General features: G+C 28.8%; 6 protein-coding genes across 11 annotated transcripts; 4 read left to right on the top strand and 2 right to left on the bottom strand.

Moving 5' to 3' along the window:
- Positions 1-146: 146 nt before the first annotated feature.
- Positions 147-1867, top strand: LOC138181863 (UBX domain-containing protein 1). Its single transcript, XM_069117209.1, has 7 exons — positions 147-322; positions 394-447; positions 509-667; positions 738-989; positions 1057-1273; positions 1362-1542; positions 1694-1867. Exons 1-7 carry the CDS (start codon positions 267-269, stop codon positions 1738-1740), a joined length of 966 nt encoding a protein of 321 aa, XP_068973310.1. The 5' UTR covers positions 147-266; the 3' UTR covers positions 1741-1867.
- A 142-nt stretch (positions 1868-2009) lies between these two features.
- On the bottom strand, positions 2010-3680 carry LOC138181618 (ribonuclease Oy). Of its 2 annotated transcripts, none has more exons than XM_069116606.1 (3): positions 3501-3680; positions 2248-2782; positions 2010-2174 (listed from the first exon to the last, which is right to left on the bottom strand). In XM_069116606.1, the coding sequence occupies exons 1-3, from the start codon at positions 3515-3517 to the stop codon at positions 2010-2012; spliced, it is 717 nt and encodes a 238-aa protein (XP_068972707.1). In that variant the 5' UTR covers positions 3518-3680. The 2 variants fall into 2 exon arrangements, with proteins under 2 accessions (XP_068972707.1, XP_068972706.1); XM_069116605.1 differs by lacking the exon at positions 3501-3680 and adding an exon at positions 2962-3225.
- Positions 3681-4559: 879 nt separating this feature from the next.
- Positions 4560-8015, top strand: egh (beta-1,4-mannosyltransferase egh). Of its 3 annotated transcripts, none has more exons than XM_069116604.1 (3): positions 4560-5027; positions 5985-6793; positions 6877-8015. In XM_069116604.1, exons 2-3 carry the CDS (start codon positions 5990-5992, stop codon positions 7447-7449), a joined length of 1377 nt encoding a protein of 458 aa, XP_068972705.1. In that variant the 5' UTR covers positions 4560-5027; positions 5985-5989; the 3' UTR covers positions 7450-8015. The 3 variants fall into 3 exon arrangements, with proteins under 3 accessions (XP_068972705.1, XP_068972704.1, XP_068972703.1); XM_069116603.1 differs by having other exon boundaries at positions 4560-5225; XM_069116602.1 differs by having other exon boundaries at positions 4587-4641.
- Positions 8016-11359: 3344 nt separating this feature from the next.
- On the top strand, positions 11360-14507 carry Ns2 (nucleostemin 2). The gene is made up of 2 exons (XM_069116748.1): positions 11360-11883; positions 12150-14507. Exon 2 carries the CDS (start codon positions 12155-12157, stop codon positions 14291-14293), a length of 2139 nt encoding a protein of 712 aa, XP_068972849.1. The 5' UTR covers positions 11360-11883; positions 12150-12154; the 3' UTR covers positions 14294-14507.
- A 967-nt stretch (positions 14508-15474) lies between these two features.
- On the top strand, positions 15475-22503 carry LOC138181687 (probable phosphorylase b kinase regulatory subunit alpha). 3 transcript variants are annotated; one of them, XM_069116743.1, is made up of 14 exons: positions 15475-16370; positions 16465-16910; positions 16987-17302; positions 17383-17596; positions 17675-17784; positions 18523-18670; positions 18858-19036; positions 19114-19264; positions 19639-19931; positions 20305-20860; positions 20933-20985; positions 21066-21224; positions 21813-22070; positions 22156-22503. In XM_069116743.1, the coding sequence occupies exons 1-14, from the start codon at positions 15888-15890 to the stop codon at positions 22381-22383; spliced, it is 3594 nt and encodes a 1197-aa protein (XP_068972844.1). In that variant the 5' UTR covers positions 15475-15887; the 3' UTR covers positions 22384-22503. The 3 variants fall into 3 exon arrangements, with proteins under 3 accessions (XP_068972844.1, XP_068972843.1, XP_068972845.1); XM_069116742.1 differs by lacking the exon at positions 18523-18670 and adding an exon at positions 17874-18021 and having other exon boundaries at positions 15483-16370; XM_069116744.1 differs by lacking the exon at positions 18523-18670 and adding an exon at positions 17874-18021 and having other exon boundaries at positions 15495-16370; positions 19711-19931.
- Positions 22504-22556: 53 nt separating this feature from the next.
- Positions 22557-24141, bottom strand: mRpL28 (mitochondrial ribosomal protein L28). Its single transcript, XM_069116766.1, has 6 exons — positions 23982-24141; positions 23637-23803; positions 23231-23489; positions 23010-23153; positions 22742-22908; positions 22557-22666 (listed from the first exon to the last, which is right to left on the bottom strand). The coding sequence occupies exons 1-6, from the start codon at positions 24003-24005 to the stop codon at positions 22612-22614; spliced, it is 816 nt and encodes a 271-aa protein (XP_068972867.1). The 5' UTR covers positions 24006-24141; the 3' UTR covers positions 22557-22611.
- Between the last annotated feature and the right edge of the window lie 102 nt (positions 24142-24243).

Raw genomic sequence — 24243 nt, 5'->3', positions numbered from 1 at the left:
TTTAAACCTGTATTGTAACCATGTTTTCTGCATTCTTCGGAATTTTAAATAAATAAAAAATTATTTAAACGTGACAATTGTACTTTCAAAATTTAACTGCATGTGACTTCCGGTAAGGTAATTCTACCAGTAGACTTTTACAACGTACAAATTCGCATAGGTAGCGCGTCGGTTGAACGTGACGTTAAGTTTTTGATCGCGTGCTTGCCGAATTCTTGTTGAATTGGTGAAAAATATTCGTTAAAACTTCGAAAACATAGAGAAAAATGTCGTCGAGTGATATAAATATGTTAGTCGATATGGGCTTCAGCATATCTAAAGCGTAAGTATTTTAAGTAGCTCTTTTATTAATATAATATAACCTTTATTATCTTAATGTGTATTTTGTTGTAGAGAAAAAGCTTTAGAAATTACTGGAAACAAAGGTGTTGTTCCGGCAATGGAATGGTACGAGAAAGGCCGTGGCTTCATTCTCATCGTCCGATGACGATCTTAATTTTTATTTTAGGCTCTTGGCTCATTCAAATGATGCTGAACCATCACCTGACCCACCTACTGCTGAAAGTGCAACGCTGTCTAATCTTCAAACATCAATCCATGAAGATACTGCCGATGCTAGTGGTCAGGTGTCTACTACTGAAGTTGCTAAATCTATGAAATGTGATATGTAAATATATACTAATGTTTTATGTTGGTTAATGTCAATGAAGTATTTACTTTGATTCTTTATTTAATAGTTGTGGAAAACTGTTTAAATCTAACTTGGAAGTCGAATTTCATGCAACAAAGTCTGGACATGATAGATTCTCTGAAAGCACGGAAGAAAAGAAACCTCTTACGGAAGAGGAAAAGAAGGAACAATTACGAATTCTAACAGAGAAGTTAAAACAGAAAAACAAGGAGCGAGAGGAGCAGGAAAAGAAAGATGCACAAGAAAGGGAAAAGAATAGAATAAAATCAGGGAAAGAGATGGCTCAGGCTAGAAGAAAGTAAGTTGCCTTTTTTTTTTTTCACAAAAGTGAACACAGTATATTTATTTGTCTATCTCAATTATAGGTTAGAGGAGTTAGAAATGAGAAAGTTGTTAGAGGAGAGGAAACGTGAAAAAGAAGAAGAGAAATTAGCACGTCAAAAAGTTAAAGAACAAATTGAAGCTGACAAAGCTGCTAGACGTGCCAAAGCTAATGCCAAAAGAGCATTAACAGAATCTCCACCTACACCATCATCCTCTACTAGTACTTATAGAAAGGAATATAATGATACAAGGTTGCAGGTAATAAGTTGCATATTAATGAATATCTACTTCTAATCTTAATGTCTAAATATCATTATATTTAAATGACATAATAGTAACATTTTAGATTAGGCTTACTAATGGACAAACATTAACACAAAGCTTTGGAAGTAAGGAGAAGTTATCTGCTGTGAGATTGTTTATAGAAATTAATAGAACAGATCCATCTGGTCCATTTAATTTAATGACAGCTTTCCCAAAGAAAATTTTCATGGAAGATGATTATGAAGCTCCGTTGAATGCTTTAGGTATGCTAAAATTTATAATACGTAATACAATATTACTAGTATGTAGTAGTATTTATTAAGATATTCTGAATTAGCTATGATTTTCTTATAATAACATAAAGATAAAAGGGTGCAAGGCTCAATTATCTAATTATTATTATTGTACTTCCAGGCCTGACACCATCTGCAGTTTTAATTGTTCAGAAAAAAGTAGAATGATCATAATAAATATCAGCTATTACTTTCCATGCAGTCAACCATATAACTTTTAAGATACTATACCATTGTAAAATATTCTACAAATTGTTTATAAAAAGGCAGCATTTCAAAACATTCTGTATTTGTAATTAATAATGGTAAAAGAAAAGACATAAGTTTGAAAATATAATTATGTTCCAAATTTGTAATTTCTGTAATAATATTAAATAAACAATTTAGAATATACCGATTTGTAAGATATAATCTTACAAACTTAATTTATACTACAATTATACCTGTGCTACGTTGTATCCTTGTGGCAGTTTATCAGGATATGTTACATATCCATGAAGATCACAGTTCGTAGGATATTCATAAGTTCCATCACAGTCAATTAATTGTAACATCTTGTCAAAACATATTCGTATTTCAAATATGTATGATTCTTTAGTGTCCTAAAATAATTTTTATACTAATAAGTTTAAGCATCAAATATCGATATTATATAATGTATAAATAAATTCTTACCTTGTTTTTTATGCAGAATAACGAGCCTCGTTTACCTAATATTCGTTCAATAGCATTCAAAATATCGATCGCGTTATATGTTCGTCCAGGTACGATATTGCCTTTTACTAATACATTTTTCATATCATACTTTGTCAATAAATTCAGACCTTCCTTGAAATACTTGACCTCACTATTTAGATATTGCACGGTCGCCGCGCAAGTACCGTGTTTGTCCCATTCATGTTTCCAAAGGGAGTAAGATGTTTTTCCACATTCTATATCTATCCATTTTTCTTGTAATTCTCTTTCTATTGATTTTAAAGCTGAAGGGTTAAAAGGCATTGATTTATTACAAAACTGTGGACCGATTTTATGATATTGAGAAGGCCAAATGCCATGAATTGTCCACTCATCAGGTTTTGTCGGTAATGAACACGTGTGCGATGCCTCGCTTTCCTTCCATGTATAACAAACAGTTTGAGGCCAATGTTGTGTAAAAATTAAAACATCGAAGTCACTTGATCCTGTTGTGGCCTTCAAATAGTTCTCATCACTGCGAAAACCATGTTTTATATATAAAGGATATTATCTCTCTCACACACATAGGACGTGTTATGTTACGAATAATGGGAAATGAAAGAAAGTTGAAAAACATCTTTTCATTGTATCGCTTTATATATATCACAAAACAGGAATACATATATATTGTAACAAATAACACTTTTTACTCACCTATTTGTTTTAGCGATAAAAAACAAAAATAAAACATTAACAATTATCTTGCAACTAAACATATTTAAAATGCTAAAGTTCTTAGTGTACAGAGAAAATCTAAATTAGTATACATTCATTGACTACACAGTTGGCATATGGCACAAGATCTCTCTGCTGATAAATGCCTTTAAGGTGAACTTTATCTTACAATTCTACTCAGGTAGCAGATGGTACAATAGTGGGTGCTTGTACTTTCAAGAAGTACAAACGAAATATACGCATATCTATATAATAATAAAAAATAATAAAATAAAAAGAAAAAAAAAATAGCAGATGGTTATCACTGATAACAGATTGATAACACTGTTAAGCAGATAGGCACCACAATGTTTCCAGTCTTTATATGTTTTTAGGAACAAAATATGAACTTATTGTATTATTATATAAACATTGTATTAACATGTTTATATTAACATATAAAGGTATGAAACCACTTAATGCACTATATTTTTTACGACACAGTGAGTGAGATTATCTTACTAAGATAATAACATTACTTGCGATTATTTTTCATCTTTTGATCTTCTGATAAGGTAGAGTATCCGGACTGCAAAATTTTTTATTTGTACATGTCTTTTCGGTTGCTAAATTTCAGGTCTCTAAAGCCAAAAACGAGGGTCATTTTTCATGAAATTTTAATTTATTTCTTTCCTCGGTTTTACAAGGATATTTGCAAGAGATTTATCAAAGGTTATCTACCTTTATTCTGCTCAACAAAAAACATTTCTCGCTCACGTCATTTCTTAGATACATTTCATTTTCATTTTCATTCTTTTTTTTCTCTCATTCCTTCTTCCTCTCTTCAGTTCCAATTTACAGGCAAAATTATGCTCCTTTTGGCCTACAACTGTCTCTAGCTCTGTTCACTTCCTTTTCTTTATTTTATTACTATCCAAAATATAATTTGAAAATCCATGTTATTTCTATCCTCTATCACATTTTCTAGTCTTCAAATATTTCTTAATCCTATTTTGTGCCGACTATTATTAATTCATTACATATATAGTTTCAACATTGCATCCATAAATGTATTGCATTGTTATATTATAACTTATTTCTATCACCACTAAATCTTTTGCTCAGATCCTCGGGACTCTACTTTTCATATATAATATAACTGGAAATGTCTCCTATCTGGTCTTTCTCGAGCTCTTTATTCTGTTTCCTACTCAAATTTTCTTCTTTTACTTTCTTCGCCTGCTTCGTTAATTAATTTCCTCTATTCTTTCCTATGATCTTTGCACTCCTGATTACTTCTCTTCATACTGTCTGTGCGTATGTGTCAACCAATGGAATGCCCTCAATCTCCATGTCGTCACTTCCTTGCCCATTTACTAATTTTTCATTGGTTGCTTGTTTCGCCATGTTTCATCTTTCAGAGCTCTCTTCCTCACTTTGAATTTCGGTCAATCGCCTGCTTTTGCGTTCGGTATGCGGGTTCAGCACTCGTTCAACTTTTAGAGGTAAAGCATATCGTCGCAGAGCGGCGTAATGATCGCTGAACACTCATGCGCATTAAGAAATTTTCTAATAGCGCCATACGGCTAATAAGAGAATTAATATACATCAAAATGATGACGTCCCCCACCACCAAAAATTGAACGAGTGTTGAACCTATGTATACGATCGTGGTTGACGGTTGATATTAATCTGTTTTCACATTTATTTTACTTTCATTATTAACATGAACTTACACTTTTCAATAATCCATTGCTACATTCATACATTGTTAGGAGTAACATACAAATGCACGTTATATCTATAAATAACACTTAACGGTGAAAGATATAAAAATTATGAATTTAATTTTATCCGCATAAGTAACATCAACCAATCATAGAGGTTTATATTAGACGTTAAAGCCAGTAAAAAGAAAAGTATAATTGGCGTCAGTATAATTGTCGAACTGGTATTACCTTAATGTCAAATTTCAATATTTATCGCAACTTCATAGGTTGATTTGATTTCCTTATCTCGTATTGATAATTAGTCATTTCCTGTAAAACATTGAAGAATGTTGGAATGTAAGTGATTCTTTGAGTCAACGAAAGTCGATGGTAATGTGTTGTTGAAATTATGAAAATATTTTTTATTCATACCGGTACATAAATTAGTTTTTTTTTTTATTATTCATTTACATTTATTTGTTGTTGTGGGCAATGAATCGAGAAATCTTTCTTTTTAACGATATATCACAATAAAATTTGGCTGCACGAAGGAAGGTATATAAATAAAATAACATTTTAATAGATTAATTGAATATTATTAGTAAACATTAATATTATCGCGTCTTTGTGAAAATTTATGCAATAATTTTGTTGTTTATTTGAACCTAGAACTGAAATTATTCCATCTGTATCTAAATTTTGATTATGAATATTAACGTATTAATAACGTATAATAATGTAATAATAACATATTAATGTATTATGAATAGAAACGTTACATTGCTCTTGTATACTTTTGATATCCTAACATTGTGATAAATTTATCATATACAAATATGAAATCAAGTAGAAATATAGAAATAGTGGAAAGCATAGGACAATATGAAATGTTAAATATTTTTTAGAGGATAATATTTCATATTTTCAATCTACTATCACTAGATTATAGAATATATACAAGATTTGTCAGTTATATACATGTGAAGCACAGTTTGATAAGATTATGTAGAACTTAATGTTTTGCTATTTTTTTTATCAGCGAATATGCAGTACTCAAAACAATTAGAAGATCATTTTTCATGTCATTTTGATTTTTATTACAAGTATTGTATTATAAATAACATTTTACTTTATTCAGTCTATAAATCTTTCATTTATATTCGCTAATAAAAGTGATTGTTTTAAGCAGTGAGTTTACATATTTTGATTAATTATGCATAAACAAAAGTTGTATGTTACAATTTATGAACATAAATAATATACATAACATATATATAGAATGTATATTTACTAATTCTTATCTTTATTTTTCAGAAATAATGTTGAACAGTGTAACAAAACATATTTTACACTGTTGTTTACTACTTGTTGTTATAATCATATTTGAATTGATTACCGGAGGACTTAGTTGGAATAATAATAAAAAGGAAACATTTGATCCATGGATTGAATATGGATTTCTTGGCGCACTTATATTATATATCCTGCGAATACTTACATTTCTTTCCTTTCCGCAAGTTTTATTTAACTTTGTAGGACTAATGATATACAATGCATTCCCAGATAAAGTTGTTTTAAAAGGTTCGCCATTACTTGCACCATTTATTTGTATTAGAATAGTAACACGTGGAGATTATCCACAATTAGTGAGAGCAAATGTAATAAGGAATTTAAACAGATGTCTAGAAACTGGTTTAGAAAACTTTCAAATTGAAGTAGTTAGTGATAAGCCAATTGGATTAAACCCTCATAGAAGAATCAGAGAAGTCGTTGTGCCACCAAACTATCGTACAAGTAGTGGTGCTTTGTTCAAAGCCCGTGCTTTACAATATTGCTTAGAAAATTCAGTCAATGAGTTAGCAGATAACGATTGGATTGTACATCTTGATGAAGAAACTTTACTGACTGAAAATTCTGTTCGTGGGATATTGAATTTTGTACTGGATGGAAAACATCAATTTGGTCAAGGGTTAATAACATATGCAAATGAAGATGTTGTTAATTGGATTACTACCTTAGCAGACAGTTTTAGAGTAGCAGATGACATGGGAAAGTTACGATTACAATTCACAATGTTTCATAAACCTTTCTTTAGTATGAAAGGTTCTTATGTTGTTACTCAAGTAATTGTTTATTACGTTATACATGAATCATGTCCTTAATTATAATCGTATTATATCATACAAAAATATTTTTATTATTATAGATGGGTGCAGAAAGACAAGTTTCCTTCAACAATGGACTAGATGGATCCGTTGCAGAAGATTGTTTTTTTGCAATGAAAGCGTTTACCCAAGGGTATACATTTAATTTTGTGGATGGCGAAATGTGGGAAAAGTCACCATTTACATTATGGGACTTTGTACAACAAAGAAAAAGATGGTTACAAGGTATATTACTTGTTGTACATTCCAAAGCTATTCCATTAAATAAAAAGCTGCTTCTAGGCATATCTTGTTACTCGTGGGTAACACTGCCGCTTTCTACTTCGAATATTGTATTAGCTGGAATTTATCCCATTACTTGCCCACCATTTATAGATTTTCTATGTGCTTTTATTGGTGCGGTAAATATTTATATGTATGTTTTTGGTGTAGTTAAATCATTTTCTTTATACCGATTTGGTATTGCTCGATTTATACTATGTATATGTGGGGCATTATCAACAATTCCTTTTAATTTGATCATTGAAAATGTTGCCGTTATATGGGGTTTGTTCGGAACAAAACATAAATTTTATGTAGTTAACAAAGAGTACAAACCACCAGTGACAGTATAAGAAAGTATTAAAAGATTCCTTTCAGATAGTATCATATACTTACAGAAATGTTTATGTACACTTCCAGAAATTCTTGTGTATTTTAGAAAAATAATATGATTTTATATTTTAGAATTTGAAATATTAATAATCTTTTACGTGCTATAGATACATATATATATATATATATATATAGTATATATATATATATATATAGTGTGGATGATAGGCGTGTTTGAAACAAACATACTTTATCTGTCTTATTTAATACTATATAATAGATAGCCAAAGTAATAATTTAAATATCTTAGTTAATTAATGTCTTATATAATATGCAAAATAGTAATAAATATAATATTATGTTTGTAGAGCATAGTTTAGGAAAAATTTAATTTAAACATTCAATTCAGTACTCAGAAGAGTTACAATCAGTTACAATATCTCTCAGATAAGTAATTATGGTACATACTTCATATATTATCATTTGTTCGAAATAAAATACACTTTCTTATCAGATGTTATGTAATGAAGAAAATAATCCTAGAAAAATAATCTATATTCCTTAATAAATCATCTATCAGTAACAATTCTAATATTTATATTTTCAATTAGATTTTCATAAAATTCTTATCAATGAATTGCTAAATTTCAAATTAAATTTATAATTTTATTCATATTATATATAATTATGTCTTCTTTTATCAACACTAATAATGGAATAAAGTTTGAGATAAAGCTAAAAATCTTGATAAAGCAATCCAATAATAATAGCTCCATAAAATTCTAATTATAAGTATAAAAATTCAAAATTTGTTGAAAAATGATTAATCAAATAATTGAAATTATCTCTTTGATTGATTACTAAGTAATACATGAAACTTAATGTATCACTTATTAGACATCACTTATTATTTATGTTAAAAAAAAAACAAAGATAATAGGATTTTTTAAACTTGCAAAAACATGTGATCACTTATTCAAAAATTATTGTACATGCAATGGAATAATAATTCTTCATCTTTAAATTTACAGAACAGTACAGCATAATATAAAAAGTTAACTTATACAATCAACTACCTTGCTTTTATGCTTTTATTCTAATTATCATCATTGATAACAATTAAGAAAATTGAATTTTGCATACCTAATATGATATGTTTATTATCTATTATTATCACCTATCTAATGATGATATTTTTAATTTAACAAAATATATTTTTTTTTGGTATATTAATAATAGATTATTTTCAAATTTATGTATATAAATCTAATTTTAATTGATAAAAATTTAACAGAATGTAGTTTCATATCCCTAAAATTATAAGAAATGTAGGGTATCATTACATTTATACACTAGAATGAAATTTTCATATTTTTTTATACGATATCTGTCTTATATAATAACTTCTGATATAAAACCCATATTAATAAAAATTAACCAACTATGAGTTACTCAAAATAGTAATATTTATAAATTATATCCAGTCAAAGTACGTGGAAGTTTGAATGTAAATACACAATTTATTCCTCCTTTTTTTTTTGCAAAATTTGATGACTCATTTTCATTTCTATTAATCTACATAAAATTTTTTCAAAATGTTTTCAAATGTTGCATAAAATATTAGGAAGCAAAACTATAAGTATACAACATAATAATGAGAAAATCTACTTGAAAATTTTTAAAAATAATGTCTAATATCTTCAATTCTATATGCAGTTACTAAAATAATTATATCCAACTGCATGTAAGTAACTGCATTTACTGTGATATAAATCCATTTCAACCATATGACAATTCAAATTGAAAAATTATGAAGATTTTATTTTATAACATTTAATTTAGAGTAAGATATATATATATATATATATATATAATGCATGTGATGCATAAGTATTATATAATTGATGGTTTAATTCCTAAATATTATTATAGTAGAAAAATATTTGTGTTTCTAAATTATAAAATAGACTCATGCAATTTTTTAATTTAGAAAGAAGCCTATAAACAGTATACAGTACCGATAAATGCTAACTTACGTACAATAACAGTAGATAACACATAAGTAATATAATAAGTTTAATATATAAATTATAAACAAAATTAATAGTATTTTACATGTTTTTCATTTGTAAGACTTTATTTGTAAAATAAATTTTATTTATTAAAATACAAATACACTGACTTCTAAGTAAATTTAATATATAAAATTTATATAAAATTATTTATTATTTAGAAACATATGTTTATTTTATGATCATAATATGCAATATATTTAAATTATAATTTCGTATAACAATAATTTTTGTATAATAATACATAATTTAGAAGCGAAAATTATATATAGCACAAATATTGAAAATACTATAAGTATATATTTATTCTTTTGGTGATAATTTTCATTTAATAAAATTTGATGATAATTTGAATTTTACATAATAAAATTATGAAAGTATTAATGTGACAATGTAGAATACATGTAGTAATCGACAAATTTACTAATCAAAATTTTATATATACAGATCTCGTTTTAATCAATGCACATAAATATCATTAAAATTATTAGTGATTCAATTATGAGATAAATAGCTCACTTTAAGTTGAGTTTACTCTCTAACTGTTTTCTGGCATATGAATTTTCTGAAAGCATTTAAAGTTATATTTTAAAATTAAGCAAAAAATCTTTCAGTGGTATTTATGTATATTAATTAAAGTGGCATATGCTGCGTATACATACTTAAAATATGCTAAGCAATTATATTCGATAAGATTTACATTATCTAGTCAAGAAAGTATGAGAAATATATAAAGCAACATTGTTTAATATTATAAATATGGAAATTGAAATATATTATAATAATATATCATTTTATGAATAATATAAACATCTGTAAAATTTGATAATGAATTAGAAAAGTTTAATAAAATGCCATTGTAGAAGATAAAGAAATATATTTCAATGATTTGCATTAAATAAATTGTTCTACTTGACCCTGTTCTGAAAAGATAAAAATACTTGCATTATTTATGCAATTTCTGCTGTTGGTTTGGTGTGAAATGATGTAAAATGTATTGTATGATTGAATACAAAACTGAGACAAGTAATTTATACAAATTAGCCTAATAATAAAAACAATAAAGATACAATAGTTCATGCCAGCTTGTGAAGTTCCATACATATGACTTGTTTACGCATTGTGAGTAGCACATACTGTGTTATTAGTACTTCAAGATATCAGATGAGGACGCATGACCTGATGATGGATGGTTTATTTAAAGTGTCAGCAAGGATATCTCTGTACGCCACAGGCCATTGGTCCCGCAGTATAATTATAATATTGCTTTATTTATACTATGTGCAATGAACCTTTGTGGGTGTATTATAAATATTAAATCTCTAAGTAATTATATTTATGATTAAAATAATTATGTATAAGTATATATCATACTTCTTTCATAATATATCAGTATCTTCCTAAGGAATCTTGTTTATTAAATATGTACAAACATATATAACAAATTTTGTGAATAGTTATATGAGTAAATGTCTGTAATTTCAAACTTGCGATATCCTTAAATATACAACATATTTCCAATAGGTATAATTGTTTTTAATTAAAATAACTCTTCCTTCTATAATAATAATTTATTGTCTACACTAATATTTTCAAAGATTTTTTTACAAAAGGCTGTTCAATCCATTACTCCATATTGTAGAAATTTGCAGTAATAAATGTTATATACTAATTACAATACCAATATATATGCACTAGCGTGAAAAAAAGAATCACTCAATTTTTAATAAAAAATTGTCGATATTTAAACTTGAAACTTCGTGAAAAAAAATTGTCCTATAATCCAACTGGACTCATTTCAATGCATGAAGTTTCAATCTTCACAATCCTGAGTTCATCTTTTTCTCAGATGATTTTACATTACGTAGCGGGTAGTAAAGTAAAAATGGATTTTCTTTCTTAAAATTTTAGAAGTTCAAACGTCCCTACAAGTGCTCTCAGACGATTAATAATATTGTCAGTATTTCAAAGTTCTCAATAAATATTGACAATATTGTATTGACAATACATATTGATACTTTTAGTTGAGAACCCTGAAATATTGACAGTATACATATATTGATAGTCTGAAGGTGTTCTACTGGCATTGAAAAAATATTTTTATGTGCGAAGTCATGGATTTGAAGATCGAAACCTCCGCTTTACAATAACCTCTTAAAACTCGATGTACCATTTCTTGTCGCTGCTTTTCTGACAGCTAGGAGTCTTACCCCTTCCATTGACGTTTCCAAACCTAGTGTAAACCTGCATATATCATTATATGATCATGCACGTGCACACATTAACTTAACCTCAATTATTTATGTCCAAATATATGACTTCATATATTTTTATGACAAAAACATAGCAAAGATTTTTATAGTAATTGTAGAAAGAAGAAAGGTAAATATGATTTTTAAACTCGTACTTTATCTTATTTATTATAACTTCTGCCTTTCGGCTAGGAATAGCTTCCGAATTACATCTTCAAATTCATATTTAAATTAATTAATGTAATTTATAACATCTATAATTGATTACAAAGAAATCAAATATTTGAAAAAGTTGATTATAATTTAAGTCACAGTAAAGCAAGAAAGTAAAATATTAAAATCGATGCAACTGATGAAATAAATTAAGAAGCCAAATTACGAATATTTTTTTTTTAGGCAAAATGGCGAAGTCACATGTAACAAACAAAGCTCCTCGAAAAGAGGGATTTAAACGTTCTGGGCACAGCATGAATCCTGAACGACCTACAGAAGGATTAAAAGGTGTAGCGAAGGTTCGAACAAAAGCAACAATTAAAAGGTTACAAATGTACCGTAATCAAAAACCAAAGCGTGATCGTAAAGGACATATCATTAGTCCAGCTCCATTCCAAGGATGGAAGCCATCTGGTACTATGTCTCGTGTAGAACCTTCGCAGAGATGGTTTGGCAATTCAAGAGTTATTTCTCAAAATGCTTTACAAAAATTTCAAACTGAATTAGGGAAAGCAATGAAAGATCCTTACAATGTAATTATGAAGTCTACGCAATTGCCGATAACATTACTTCAACAGAAGGCTGCAAATGCAAGAGTGCATTTATTAGATACAGAAAGTTTTGAAAGCGTTTTTGGTCCAAAGAAAGTACGAAAAAGACCAAATTTATCACTATCATCATATGATGAACTACAAAAATTAGCAGAAGAAAAGCAAGAAACGTACAATTTGGAAAAGGATTCTAAGGATGTTGATCTTGTACGTCCAGATACAGGTATTAAAGAAGCTCAAAGAGACTGGGTTATGTCTGCAGGACAAAGCAAGAGAATTTGGAATGAATTGTACAAAGTTATAGATTCTTCTGATGTTATTTTACAAGTATTGGATGCCAGGGATCCTTTAGGAACTAGATCACCACCAATAGAAAAATATCTCAGAACAGAAAAACCTCATAAGCATTTAATGTTTATTTTAAACAAAGTAGATCTTGTTCCAACTTGGGTAACACAAAGATGGGTTGCAATATTAAGTGCAGAATATCCAACAGTAGCCTTTCATGCTTCTATGACGCATCCATTTGGTAAAGGTTCTTTGATTAATTTGTTACGCCAGTTTGCAAAACTACATATTGATAAGAAACAAATCAGTGTAGGTTTTATAGGGTATCCTAATACAGGTAAAAGTTCAATTATAAATACCTTAAGATCAAAGAAAGTATGTAGTGTTGCACCAATAGCAGGAGAGACAAAAGTATGGCAATATATTACTTTAATGCGACGTATTTACTTGATAGATTGTCCAGGCGTAGTTTATCCATCAGCAGAAACTGACACAGAAAAAGTATTGAAAGGCGTAGTAAGAGTAGAACTTGTTCAAAATCCTGAAGATTACATTTCAGAAGTATTATTACGAGTAAAAGAAGACTATATACGTAAGACATATAAAATTATGAAATGGGATGATCACATTGATTTTTTGGAGAAGTTTGCACGTAGAAGTGGTAAATTATTAAAGAAAGGCGAACCAGATATCACTATCGTCTCGCGAATGGTTCTGAACGATTGGCAACGTGGTAAATTACCGTTTTATGTTCCGCCGCCTGATTTTGAAGAACCATTGACAAAGACAACAGATGAAATTCCTGTTGAAAATAACAATTCTGAAAAAGAGAATGTTGATATGGATAAAACTGAGGATACATCAAATAAAGATCTACCAAAACTTCAGTTATCTGTAATACAAGATTTTCGAAAAATTAGGGTTGGTTTACCATATTCAGGTGATGATGTCAAAAATGACCTATACATTGAACCCAATGCATCTAATGAAAACGATCTGACAGAAGAAACTGATTCAGTTGTATCTGATTTGAATAATGACAACATCAATGAAACTCAAAATGATGAAAATATACAACCTGGAGAAACATCAGTAGGAAATGAAGAAATTGTTGAATCCAATCAAAATTTAAAAAATGGAAATGAAACAGAATTAAATGAAGAAAATTCTGATGATGAAATTCATTTGCCATTAGAAAAAGATACTTTATTACAAAGTGTGTATGATGAGGTAGAAAAGGAATATGATTCTAGTGATACTGAAATGTTAAATACAAATACTACATCAAGTAGTGGAGTATTTAAAGTTTCTTCAGCATCTTCTAAGATGGAATCGCCAATAGAAAAAGAAAAAAAGTTAACAAGCAAACAACGACGAGCCATAGAAAGAGCTAGTAAAAGGAAGAAAGTCGGTAGTAATTTTTATGAAGTTACAAATGTAAAAAATAGAAATAGAAACAGAAAAATACCTAAAGTTAAACGTAAATAATTCATAACTAAGGAAATAAAATAATTAAGAAAATATAAACAGTTATTTATGTAATTGAAATTCAGAAACAAAAACTAATCTAAATAAGAATAGTAAATTTTAATATGTATAGTAATTTTTAATATATAAATACCATTTTTTATTATTCTCATTTATGTTATAAATAAATTGATTTACACTAACAATCAACTCATTGAATATGAAGTTATGTAAAAATTATTTTGTTACTATATCAAATTTGTATGTATTTTAACAGATTCATAAAAGAAGTATTTGAAGTTTGTATATAAAATAATTTCCTGTTGATTGTTTATTCATACCTAGTCGATAATTAATGATGATCAAGTGCACTTGATAAATTTTCAAATACGATTTTCTCTAAAACAAAGCCTCGGACAAAAAGGATTTTATTCTACATCTTCTTGTTTTTTCATAAGGAATCACTTCACGCCCGCTTGTACATGTTATTCGACCGCATCCTGTATATCTATAGATTTGTATAGATATTCTAGCATTTGTGAAATTCATTCTTAACAAGTAGGTAGTATTTATAAACAAAAAGTTTAATTTTTCATAATGATTGACATAGTGCACCTTATGACCAATTACGTATTACAGAAATTTAAGTAACTAATTAACTAAATTAATGTAATTTGTATTCATTTTCGAAATATATCATAGGTTTCGATTAATGAAAAAATTCGTTCGATTGTTATTGAGTAATTGTCTATGATAAGAAAATTTAGACAAATTCAGGTAATTTATTCCAAAATTTATACAGATTTAAATTTGAGTAGATTCAGATAATCTATTGTTCGTACATTAATATAGTAATATTTATAATTTAAACAGAAAGGATTGCCATTTTCGTGAAACTGTTTTTGTTAAATGCCGTTTTTCGGTTTCCGGGTATATTATCTTACTACAGCATGGTCACGTGGTGTTTTGGGACCGCATTGGTCATTGGTCACCAACTTAGTGATGTATATTGGAAGAAGAAAATAAACCAGTTAACCAATTATACCAGAAAGAAAATTCTTGGTATATTACTCGATGAAAATAATATTGCATTTGCGTGACCAATCACCAATGTGAATTCCATAGTATCACGTTGCCTGCTTCCCGGAAATAACTTCACACCCTCCCTTATTGTTCGGTCACTATATTCATATGTTCATGATACATACATATATACATATATTGTACATATATTGAACACATACTTTGTAGTTATTTAATGATGGTGTAAAATATAGAGGTCCGCTGTGTTTGACATTCGTTTCACATTGTAGCTATGTAAAATGTTCACATGTGAAGTTTTACAATTTGTGCAAATGTTGTGAAATGTATATGTAACGAATTTTTATACTTTCTGTGTGATAATTTACTTACATATATATTTATATATATCTTTTATTAATCAAATAAGAGTATCAAGAAATTATTGTAAAGGTGTTTTAGAGAAATAATTCAAATCCAACCTCAAAATGCAATGAGAGATAATAAGCATACTATAAAATTATAAGAATTTAAAGCGTTTTTTAAAGAAAGTAGATTCAAAAATATTTTCAAAATTTCGACACACATATTCCAAATGCGTAGTCGTAGTAATTCTGGTGTCCGCTTGGACTATTACCAACGGATTGTACATAAAATTATTATGAAACATCAGAATGTTGTCACAGGGCTTTTCCCTGCTAGTCCAGAAAATGACCATGCATGGGTTCGTGACAATGTATACTGTATTCTCGCTGTTTGGGGTCTTTCAATGGCATATAAAAAGATAGCTGATGCGGATGAAGATAGAGCTAAAACATATGAACTGGAACAAAGTTGCGTAAAATTAATGAGAGGTTTATTGATGGCAATGATGCAACAGAAAGAAAAAGTTGAACGATTTAAGTCCACTCAAAATCCATATGATGCTTTACATGCTAAATACAGTTCTGTTAACGAACAAACTGTTGTGGGTGATACAGAATGGGGTCATCTTCAAATAGATGCCATATCTCTTTATTTATTAATTCTGGCCCAAATGACTGCATCTGGTTTACAAATTGTTTTCAACTTGGACGAGGTACATACATTATAACATATATTTTAACTAATATGCATTATATATGGAATAATTTTTGGCATAGTAATTATAAATATATATAATTTAACTTCAGGTTGCATTCATTCAAAATTTAGTGTTCTATATTGAATCAGCTTATTGTACTCCTGATTATGGAATTTGGGAGAGAGGAGATAAAACAAATCATGGGTTACCAGAACTAAATGCTAGCAGTATTGGAATGGCAAAAGCTGCGATGGAAGCAATGAATGAATTGGACTTATTTGGTGCAAGAGGTGGACCTACCTCGGTAATTCATGTATTAGCAGATGAAGCACAAAAATGTCAAGCTGTTCTACAGTCTATGTTACCACGTGAATCTAATTCGAAAGAATTAGACAGTGGTTTATTATCTGTTATAAGTTTTCCAGCATTCGCTGTAGATGAACCTAATTTAATTCAATTAACAAGAGATGCTATTACTAAGAAGCTGCAGGGTCATTATGGGTGTAAGAGATTTTTGAGAGATGGATATAAAACGCCAAAAGAAGATCCTAATAGGTGAAGTATATTAAAGAAAAATTAATTCTATGCATGTTGTTAGCATTTTCTAACCAATTTACTATGCTTTTAATAGGCTCTATTATGAACCATGGGAATTACGTATGTTTGAAAATATAGAATGCGAATGGCCTTTATTCTTTTGTTACTTAATCGTGGATTATTGTTTCCAAGGCAATAAAGAGGCAGTAGCAGATTATACAAAACAATTAGAACAAATTATGATCAAAGCAGAAGATGGAATAAAGTTAGTACCTGAATTGTATTCTGTAGAAACTGCAAATGTATCGGCAGAATATGCTGAACCAGGTAGCCAGAAACGTGTTGCATTAGGCAGATGCCCATTTATGTGGGCTCAATCTCTTTACATATTAGGAAAATTATTACAAGAAGTAGGTGTATAACTATAGAAAAATTAAATACAGAGAAGTTAAAACTATTTTCTTTTTTAATTTATATTTTCAATTAATAGGGTTTTCTTGCTGTGGGTGAATTGGATCCGTTAAATAGACGTTTGTGTAGTGAGAAAAAGCCAGATGTTGTAGTACAAGTTGTTATTTTAGCAGAAGATGCTGAAATTAGAGAAAAAATAGCTCAACATGATATTCATGTACAAACAATTGCAGAGGTTGCTCCAATCGAAGTGCAACCCGCAAAAGTCCTCAGTCATTTGTATACATATTTAGGTATATACGAAGTATATTTATTAAATAATTTGTTGTGTATTTAAATCGCTTTTATTAATCTAAAATAATTACTTTTAGGCCGAAATAAAAAATTAGGATTATCTGGACGTAAATCAAGAGACGTAGGAATTTTAAGCACCAGTAAATTATATTCTTTGAATGATAAAATATTTGCATTCACTCCACAGGTAAGGATGCTGATGCTCATCGAACTGTCTGCTTTCTATACTTTTATTTCTTTTCTTACGTTGCCTCTTGTTCTTGCATCAAACATTAGTTGACAGACATGACCCGCTTCTACATCGCATCGGACTATGAACTCATGATTGACATATTCAAAGGCGAAATTAATTTCTTGAAGTCTAGCTGGCAGAACATGTTAGGCCGGCCTCTTGTGGTCATGCCCCTCAAGAACATTCATCTAGGTATAGTAACTTAATATTTAAAAACTATAATTTTCATCTGTGTTACTTTTTATTATCTAATACATGGAAAGTTGTGATAATAAAATTTCAAAGCTTAAAAGTAACAGAGATAAAATATATAGCTTTTAAACAAAGCAGTTCCTTTTTGGAGTTTAATTTCTTATTGAAATTATGCAAGTACATTATCCGAAAAGCATCTAACATGTCTGCCTGCATGCGTGCATTTGTTTTTGTTATTAGTTTTGCTTTTGTGGTTATGGAAAGTTTTAATGCAATTTTATTAGCCATCGTTAATATTTTGCTAATTATTAATTTCTACTATATGATATTTAAATGTCATTGTCTTCATCATAAGCGAAATCAATTAATGTTATAAAATAGTTAAACAAAAAAGAAAGAGGAATTGAGGAAAGGCCGTTTTCTTTTCGATATAAAATCTAACATTCTAAGAAGATAACAGCTTATATGTGCGGTGGTGTGCGCGTTTGTTGCATGTCTTAGAACTTTGATGCGGAGGAGTACTACACGACAAATGATGCAGCCCTCCTTGCCAACACTTTTACAACCAACTTGGCCTTCCTCACCATCAACTGGAAGCAAATGCTCGGCAGACCAACTATAACACTTGTTGCTACTCATAATCATCTAGGTATGCCATAGGCAGCTTTAGATCATCATTCAGGACAAAAATTTATTTAAGATGTGTGCTAAAAATAGTATAGAATTCTCTCAATAGTGGTACATCCTACAAGTAATATAGAAAATGTTGCTTTCTTTATTCTTAGATAACAATAAAAACAATCTTTTTATTTTATATAGCACAATTATTATTTCAGACCAAGGAAAGATACCATTGGCAATGATAACTACTATGAAGAAATTAAAAAGTGGTTATATCAATGGTACAAGAGTTTCATTAGGGAACTTAAATGAGTTTTTAAGTACCTCTTGCATTACAAATCTAAGCTTCTTAGGGAGTTCTGAAGATGGTAGGCCAGATAAATTGAATCCTCAGGTAAATAAATATTTTTCACATAATAATTAATTATACATAATTTCATATTTTATATATATTTATACATATTTGATAAGGTCCAACAATATTTAGAAGAACATCTGATGCGCGCATTTCCACATCGTACAGGTCTCCTGAATAGACCGATAACTAAAACTGGAAAAAATTTAAGACGCAGAATGTCAGTTAAAGGTGCTATAAAGAAAACAAGATCAATTGCTGTAGAACGTAAGTTACATTTATTTCGTATATTAATTACATACAAATTTCTTAAATTCTTAACATTTTGATTGTATGCGATTTAAAGCGGATCTTTAAACATTTGTATAATGTGATCCTATATACTATGGTTCCTACCATCCTACAAGAATGTAAGTGTACATACTAACATTTGATAAATAATTTCCAAATTATAATGAAAATCAATATTTTAACACGTCCATTCTGTTTATGAATATAAATTACAATTAATATCAAAAATTTAACATGTCTATTTTGTTTTTAAACACATATAATTTTAAATGAATTTAATAACCAAATAGTTGAATGAGTTGAAAATAATTTTTGAGAAAAGTGAAAAAATGTAAGTATATAATTTGTAGCTGAAATTCTTGGGGTGGCAGGAGAAGATAGAAGACCTTCTGCTGTTCTAAATACAAATCCATTTATTGAAGTGACAGATACGACGTTAACTCCTAATTCTACGCAGTCGGCTCCCATGGATCGAACACCGTCCCCTACAGATGAATTATTATCTTGGACGAATTCTCCAAAGTTACATAGACACAGAGGTATAGGTGAAACTCAGTACGCAGATACAGAAGTAGAGGAATTGTTAACCATGCTTCGAGAAACTGAAAGTTTAGAAGAACAAGGAGATATTTTACAATATCTTGTAAGTACAAGCAAGAAAACATTTCTATATAATGGATTTAAATTTAATTTCATTTAATACTATAAAATTCGTTATTCAAAATTTTATTGATAGATTACTTATTGGTAAACATTAAAAATTTTGAATTTTTGTTATAAAGTGTAACAGAAAAATAATATGATAATGAAAAATAGGGAAAATGATGTCTTTTTCTGTATAATACATGATTAATCCTCTAGCAACAGAGCAATTTTATTAACAAATAGACAGTTAGTTTCAAAAACAAATATTATGCATATGCGATTATTCATCATTGAGGAATTAAAGTTGTTTCTAACATTTTTGAAAAATATTTTCTATTGACTTAATAAAAATTTCCAATTTAAATACTTAGGTTGATTCTCAAGGTCTGTATTTCAATACTGGTATGGTAGAAGAAGGTCATCCAGTTTTGATAAAAGATTTACTGAAAGATCTCTACGAAAAGGCTTGTCAACAAAAAATGTGGGGTATTGTACGTCACACAGCTGGCATGTTAGGAAAACGAGTAGAAGATTTAGCCAAAGCAGTCACTGATTTATTAGTTCGTCAGAAACAAGTTACAGTTGGAATGCCACCAACTAACGAGCACACTATTGTCGCACCATTGCCAGAAAATGAATTACGAGCTTTAATTCATCAAGCGTATGGAGATGATGAATCTACTGCTATGCTAACACAAGAATTACTTGTTTATTTAGCAATGTTCATTAGAACGGAACCGCAATTGTTTCTTGAGATGCTCAGACTTAGAGTAGGTTTAATTATTCAAGTAATGGCTACTGAATTATCAAGAACTCTAATATGTACAGGAGAAGAAGCATCCGAGCATTTGCTTAACTTATCGCCATTCGAAATGAAAAATCTTTTACACCATATTATAAGCGGGAAGGAATTTGCTATTAGCAGTGGTATGTTTAACATGTTAATGAAATAAGACATGAATTTTATTTTCATTTAAAAATAATTTTTTCTAATTTTAGTTGGTCGGGGAAATTTTTCTGTTATCAGTTGCAAATCTAGTAAAGTTAGCAAGGTAATAGTCATTAAAGTATATTGATACACATAATTATTGGTTTTTAATACTTTTATTGTAATCCTAATACCTTACTTTAGAAATCACAAATTGGAGGCTTCTTAAGTCCTGATCAAACTGATGGTAACGAAGTAGAACCAGACCGACAAGGTCAATGGTTACGACGACGAAGGTTGGACGGTGCATTAAACAGAGTGCCGCGAGATTTTTATCCTCGAGTATGGCAAGTGCTCGAACGAGTAAGTATACGCGTGTGCAAAGTATTTCAGGTCTTAACGAACAAGCTTTGGAAACACAGAAGCGATAAAAATTTAAAAAAAAAAGTTAGCATAAATATATGTTCATTATTGTTTTGTTCAAAACATAATGTTCAAAACATAAAAATGTAAAAAGCAAATTTCGAAAAAAATTAAAGGTAAAAACCAACACTTGTAGACTTTCAATGTAAAGGAAATATTTTTATTTAAAGTAAATTTTATTGAATTATAAAACACAATTAATTCAACAAATTCTTGAAATAGACCATTTTACTATATGCATAATACCGATCAATCTATTATTATGTATGTACTTTTAATATATCTCTGGTTTTAACACACAGAAATAATATTTCATTAAAGTAATTCCAAAAACTGTGTTACATTAGAACTAAACCTATGTAATGCTTCTTAACTTATAATAATAATATTATTCTTTCTTGAAAATAATACATATACAATTTTTTCTTTACTTTAAACAATTTTGCATGATCCTGAAGTTCGTCCATTAAAACTTGTGATTTTCCTGTATTTAAAATTTATCATTTGCTAACATTTCAACTGTTACAGTGCCAAGGTTTGGCAATCGAAGGCAGAATTCTACCTCAAAATCTTACACAGGAAATGACATCAGGGGAATTAAAATTTGCACTAGCAGTAGAAACTGTATTAAATACTATACCACAACCAGAATATCGTCAGTTAGTAGTCGAAGCTTTAATGGTATTAACTTTAGTAACTGAATATAATGTGGCAACATCTTTGGGAGGACTTATTGCTGTTGAACAATTAGTTCATAAGGCTAATGCCATCTTTTTAGATGATCAGGTATAGTATTAATATATACATATATATTACATATATATATATATACATATATATTATATATACTGAATTCATTTAAAATAATTAGATGAAAATTGATGGTGATGCTACTCTGTGCTGTGCTAAACCAAAAGAGCAACGTGAAACAACCGCAATGGGAAATCTTCTTTGTGGTGGAGCAGCGTATGTTTGTCAACATTTTTATGATAGTGCTCCAAGTGGTAGTTTTGGAACAATGACATACATTACAAGAGCCATAGCCTCACTATTAAATTGTTTACCAAAGGATGGTGATTTGGAGTGTTCAATATCGTAGTTATTTATTTCTTAGAAATAAACAATTTTTAGTTAATTATGTCTAGAAGTCATCTTATAATTTACGTTTGTGCTAGTTGTTTAATATTCGCTTGTGAAATATAAGAAATTTAACCTGTTATTCAGTTTTCTACATTGAGATTACTATATAAAAATGAAAATCAAACTCCACTGTGAATTAACTACCTCATATTTTTTATTTATAATGTACAACAATATGATATACTTATTAATTCGATTTTGAAGAAGTGAAAGGATTCCAGGGTAGCTTCCATACTGAAGGTCTGTAAAAATAATATGCCATTATATCCTCTTGCAAACACAAAAAGTAAAAAAAACGTAATTTATTATAAGCATACTTCTCTGCAGGTATCTGACTTTCTTCTTCCTTAAGTTGGGCAATTAACTCAGACCTGTATTGAAGTTTTAAAGGTTTCACTTCGTTTTTTTCTTCATTTTGTTTTATGAATTTCTGACAAGCTTCCTTATATGTCAAACCATACCATTCAATTTCACCTCGTGTATACTGGGAATATATATTAATATAATAATTATATTAATTATATGGTAATTAAAGTAATTAATTTCAGAGTTAAAAAATATTAAAATTATGTTAAAGGAACTTACAGCTGTTAAATATTCTTTATATTTATTATAAATTTCTTCTTTTTTAACAGGATCATCTGGATATAATGTTTTATCAAGCAATGACAAAAGTATCTGACGTTTTATTTTTAGTGCAAGCTCAGACTTTAAATCACAGGCAGGAGTCTATAAATAATTAGAAGCATTAAATAATATGATAATATTTACGATATTTGAAAGTATTTTACAACTTATCTATGTACCTTTAACAAATAGTGATCAAGACCATAATGTTCATTTATTAAATCAACAGTCCTATTGGTAACAACAACACTTATGTATTTATCTAGAACTTCACTATAAACTACAGACTTTTTAAGAGTAGGAAACCAAAAGCGAGGATATCTGCGAGCATATTTGTGCTTCTTTGTAAAACCTTGTATGATAGCTTCACCACCCCATAGTCCTTCATGAAATTCCTTAGGATATAATAAGGGTAATGGTACATTTTGAACTGGATATCTAAAAGTAAATTTCATTTAATAATATTGAAGATATTAAACATTATTACCAAGAAAAACATGGTTACTAATAATTGAACTAATATTTCAATATTAAATTTTTAAATATCAAATAAGAACATTTGAAAACATGTTACTAAATATTTACACTTCTCCTGTTTCTTCATTTTTTACATATCTGCCCTTTTGCTCTATATAGTGAACAGCAGATGGTGTTTGCATTTTCCATTCCCTCCAAAATTTTTTATATTCTTCTGGTAATGCTGCACCAATTCCTTTTGACCATCGTGTAGGTCTTGGTATGTAATATAATCTCTAAAAATTTACATATATGGTCATTAGTATGATAATATAAAACAATTTTTAAATCAAATCTTTTCCATGTGAGAACAATAAATACAGATGTATATGTAAAATTATAAAGGTACAACAAAATTTATTTGAGGTTATGTTTTATAAATGTATTATTTTTTAATGCAGTATAATACATTACCTTGCCCAGATGTTTCATTGACATATTTTATATTTTCGAAAATTTGTAATAGAATAACAGAATAAATCTCTTAATGTGTTTAAATTATTAGACTACAGCATAGATAATAAATAATATTGAGTTAAACAAGATACAAAATAGATCTTAAGCCACAGTCATACAAACACGTCTGAACCACGATCGCATAAACGGTTTTCGACACTCACTAGGGAAAACCGTCCGTAAACTGAATCGTGTTTAGTAATGAAAAATCAATATGGAA

The sequence above is a fragment of the Bombus flavifrons genome, chromosome 7 (genome assembly GCF_040668555.2).
Source record: "Bombus flavifrons isolate JBK064 chromosome 7, iyBomFlav1_principal, whole genome shotgun sequence".
Taxonomy (NCBI): Eukaryota; Metazoa; Arthropoda; class Insecta; order Hymenoptera; family Apidae; genus Bombus; species Bombus flavifrons.
The sequence above is the reverse complement of the archived record's forward strand: the minus strand, read 5'-3'. Positions and strand labels throughout refer to the sequence as shown.

Coding starts and splice junctions, on each gene's coding strand:
- LOC138181863 (XM_069117209.1), top strand. CDS start 267: ATGTCGTCGAGTGATATAAATATGTTAGTCGATATGGGCTTCAGCATA. Junction 668..737: donor AAATCTATGAAATGTGATAT/GTAAATATATAC, acceptor TTTATTTAATAG/TTGTGGAAAACTGTTTAAAT. Junction 1,543..1,693: donor AGCTCCGTTGAATGCTTTAG/GTATGCTAAAAT, acceptor TTGTACTTCCAG/GCCTGACACCATCTGCAGTT.
- LOC138181618 (XM_069116605.1), bottom strand. CDS start 3,023: ATGTTTAGTTGCAAGATAATTGTTAATGTTTTATTTTTGTTTTTTATC. Junction 2,783..2,961: donor TTTATCGCTAAAACAAATAG/GTGAGTAAAAAG, acceptor TGGTTTTCGCAG/TGATGAGAACTATTTGAAGG. Junction 2,175..2,247: donor TATTCTGCATAAAAAACAAG/GTAAGAATTTAT, acceptor AAATTATTTTAG/GACACTAAAGAATCATACAT.
- egh (XM_069116602.1), top strand. CDS start 4,620: ATGTATACGATCGTGGTTGACG. Junction 4,642..5,984: donor GTATACGATCGTGGTTGACG/GTTGATATTAAT, acceptor TTTATTTTTCAG/AAATAATGTTGAACAGTGTA. Junction 6,794..6,876: donor GTTCTTATGTTGTTACTCAA/GTAATTGTTTAT, acceptor TTATTATTATAG/ATGGGTGCAGAAAGACAAGT.
- Ns2 (XM_069116748.1), top strand. CDS start 12,155: ATGGCGAAGTCACATGTAACAAACAAAGCTCCTCGAAAAGAGGGATTT.
- LOC138181687 (XM_069116743.1), top strand. CDS start 15,888: ATGCGTAGTCGTAGTAATTCTGGTGTCCGCTTGGACTATTACCAACGG. Junction 16,371..16,464: donor TTGTTTTCAACTTGGACGAG/GTACATACATTA, acceptor ATTTAACTTCAG/GTTGCATTCATTCAAAATTT. Junction 20,861..20,932: donor GGAATTTGCTATTAGCAGTG/GTATGTTTAACA, acceptor TTCTAATTTTAG/TTGGTCGGGGAAATTTTTCT.
- mRpL28 (XM_069116766.1), bottom strand. CDS start 24,005: ATGTCAATGAAACATCTGGGCAAG. Junction 22,909..23,009: donor ATAAAGAATATTTAACAGCT/GTAAGTTCCTTT, acceptor ATATATTCCCAG/TATACACGAGGTGAAATTGA. Junction 22,667..22,741: donor AGTCAGATACCTGCAGAGAA/GTATGCTTATAA, acceptor TTATTTTTACAG/ACCTTCAGTATGGAAGCTAC.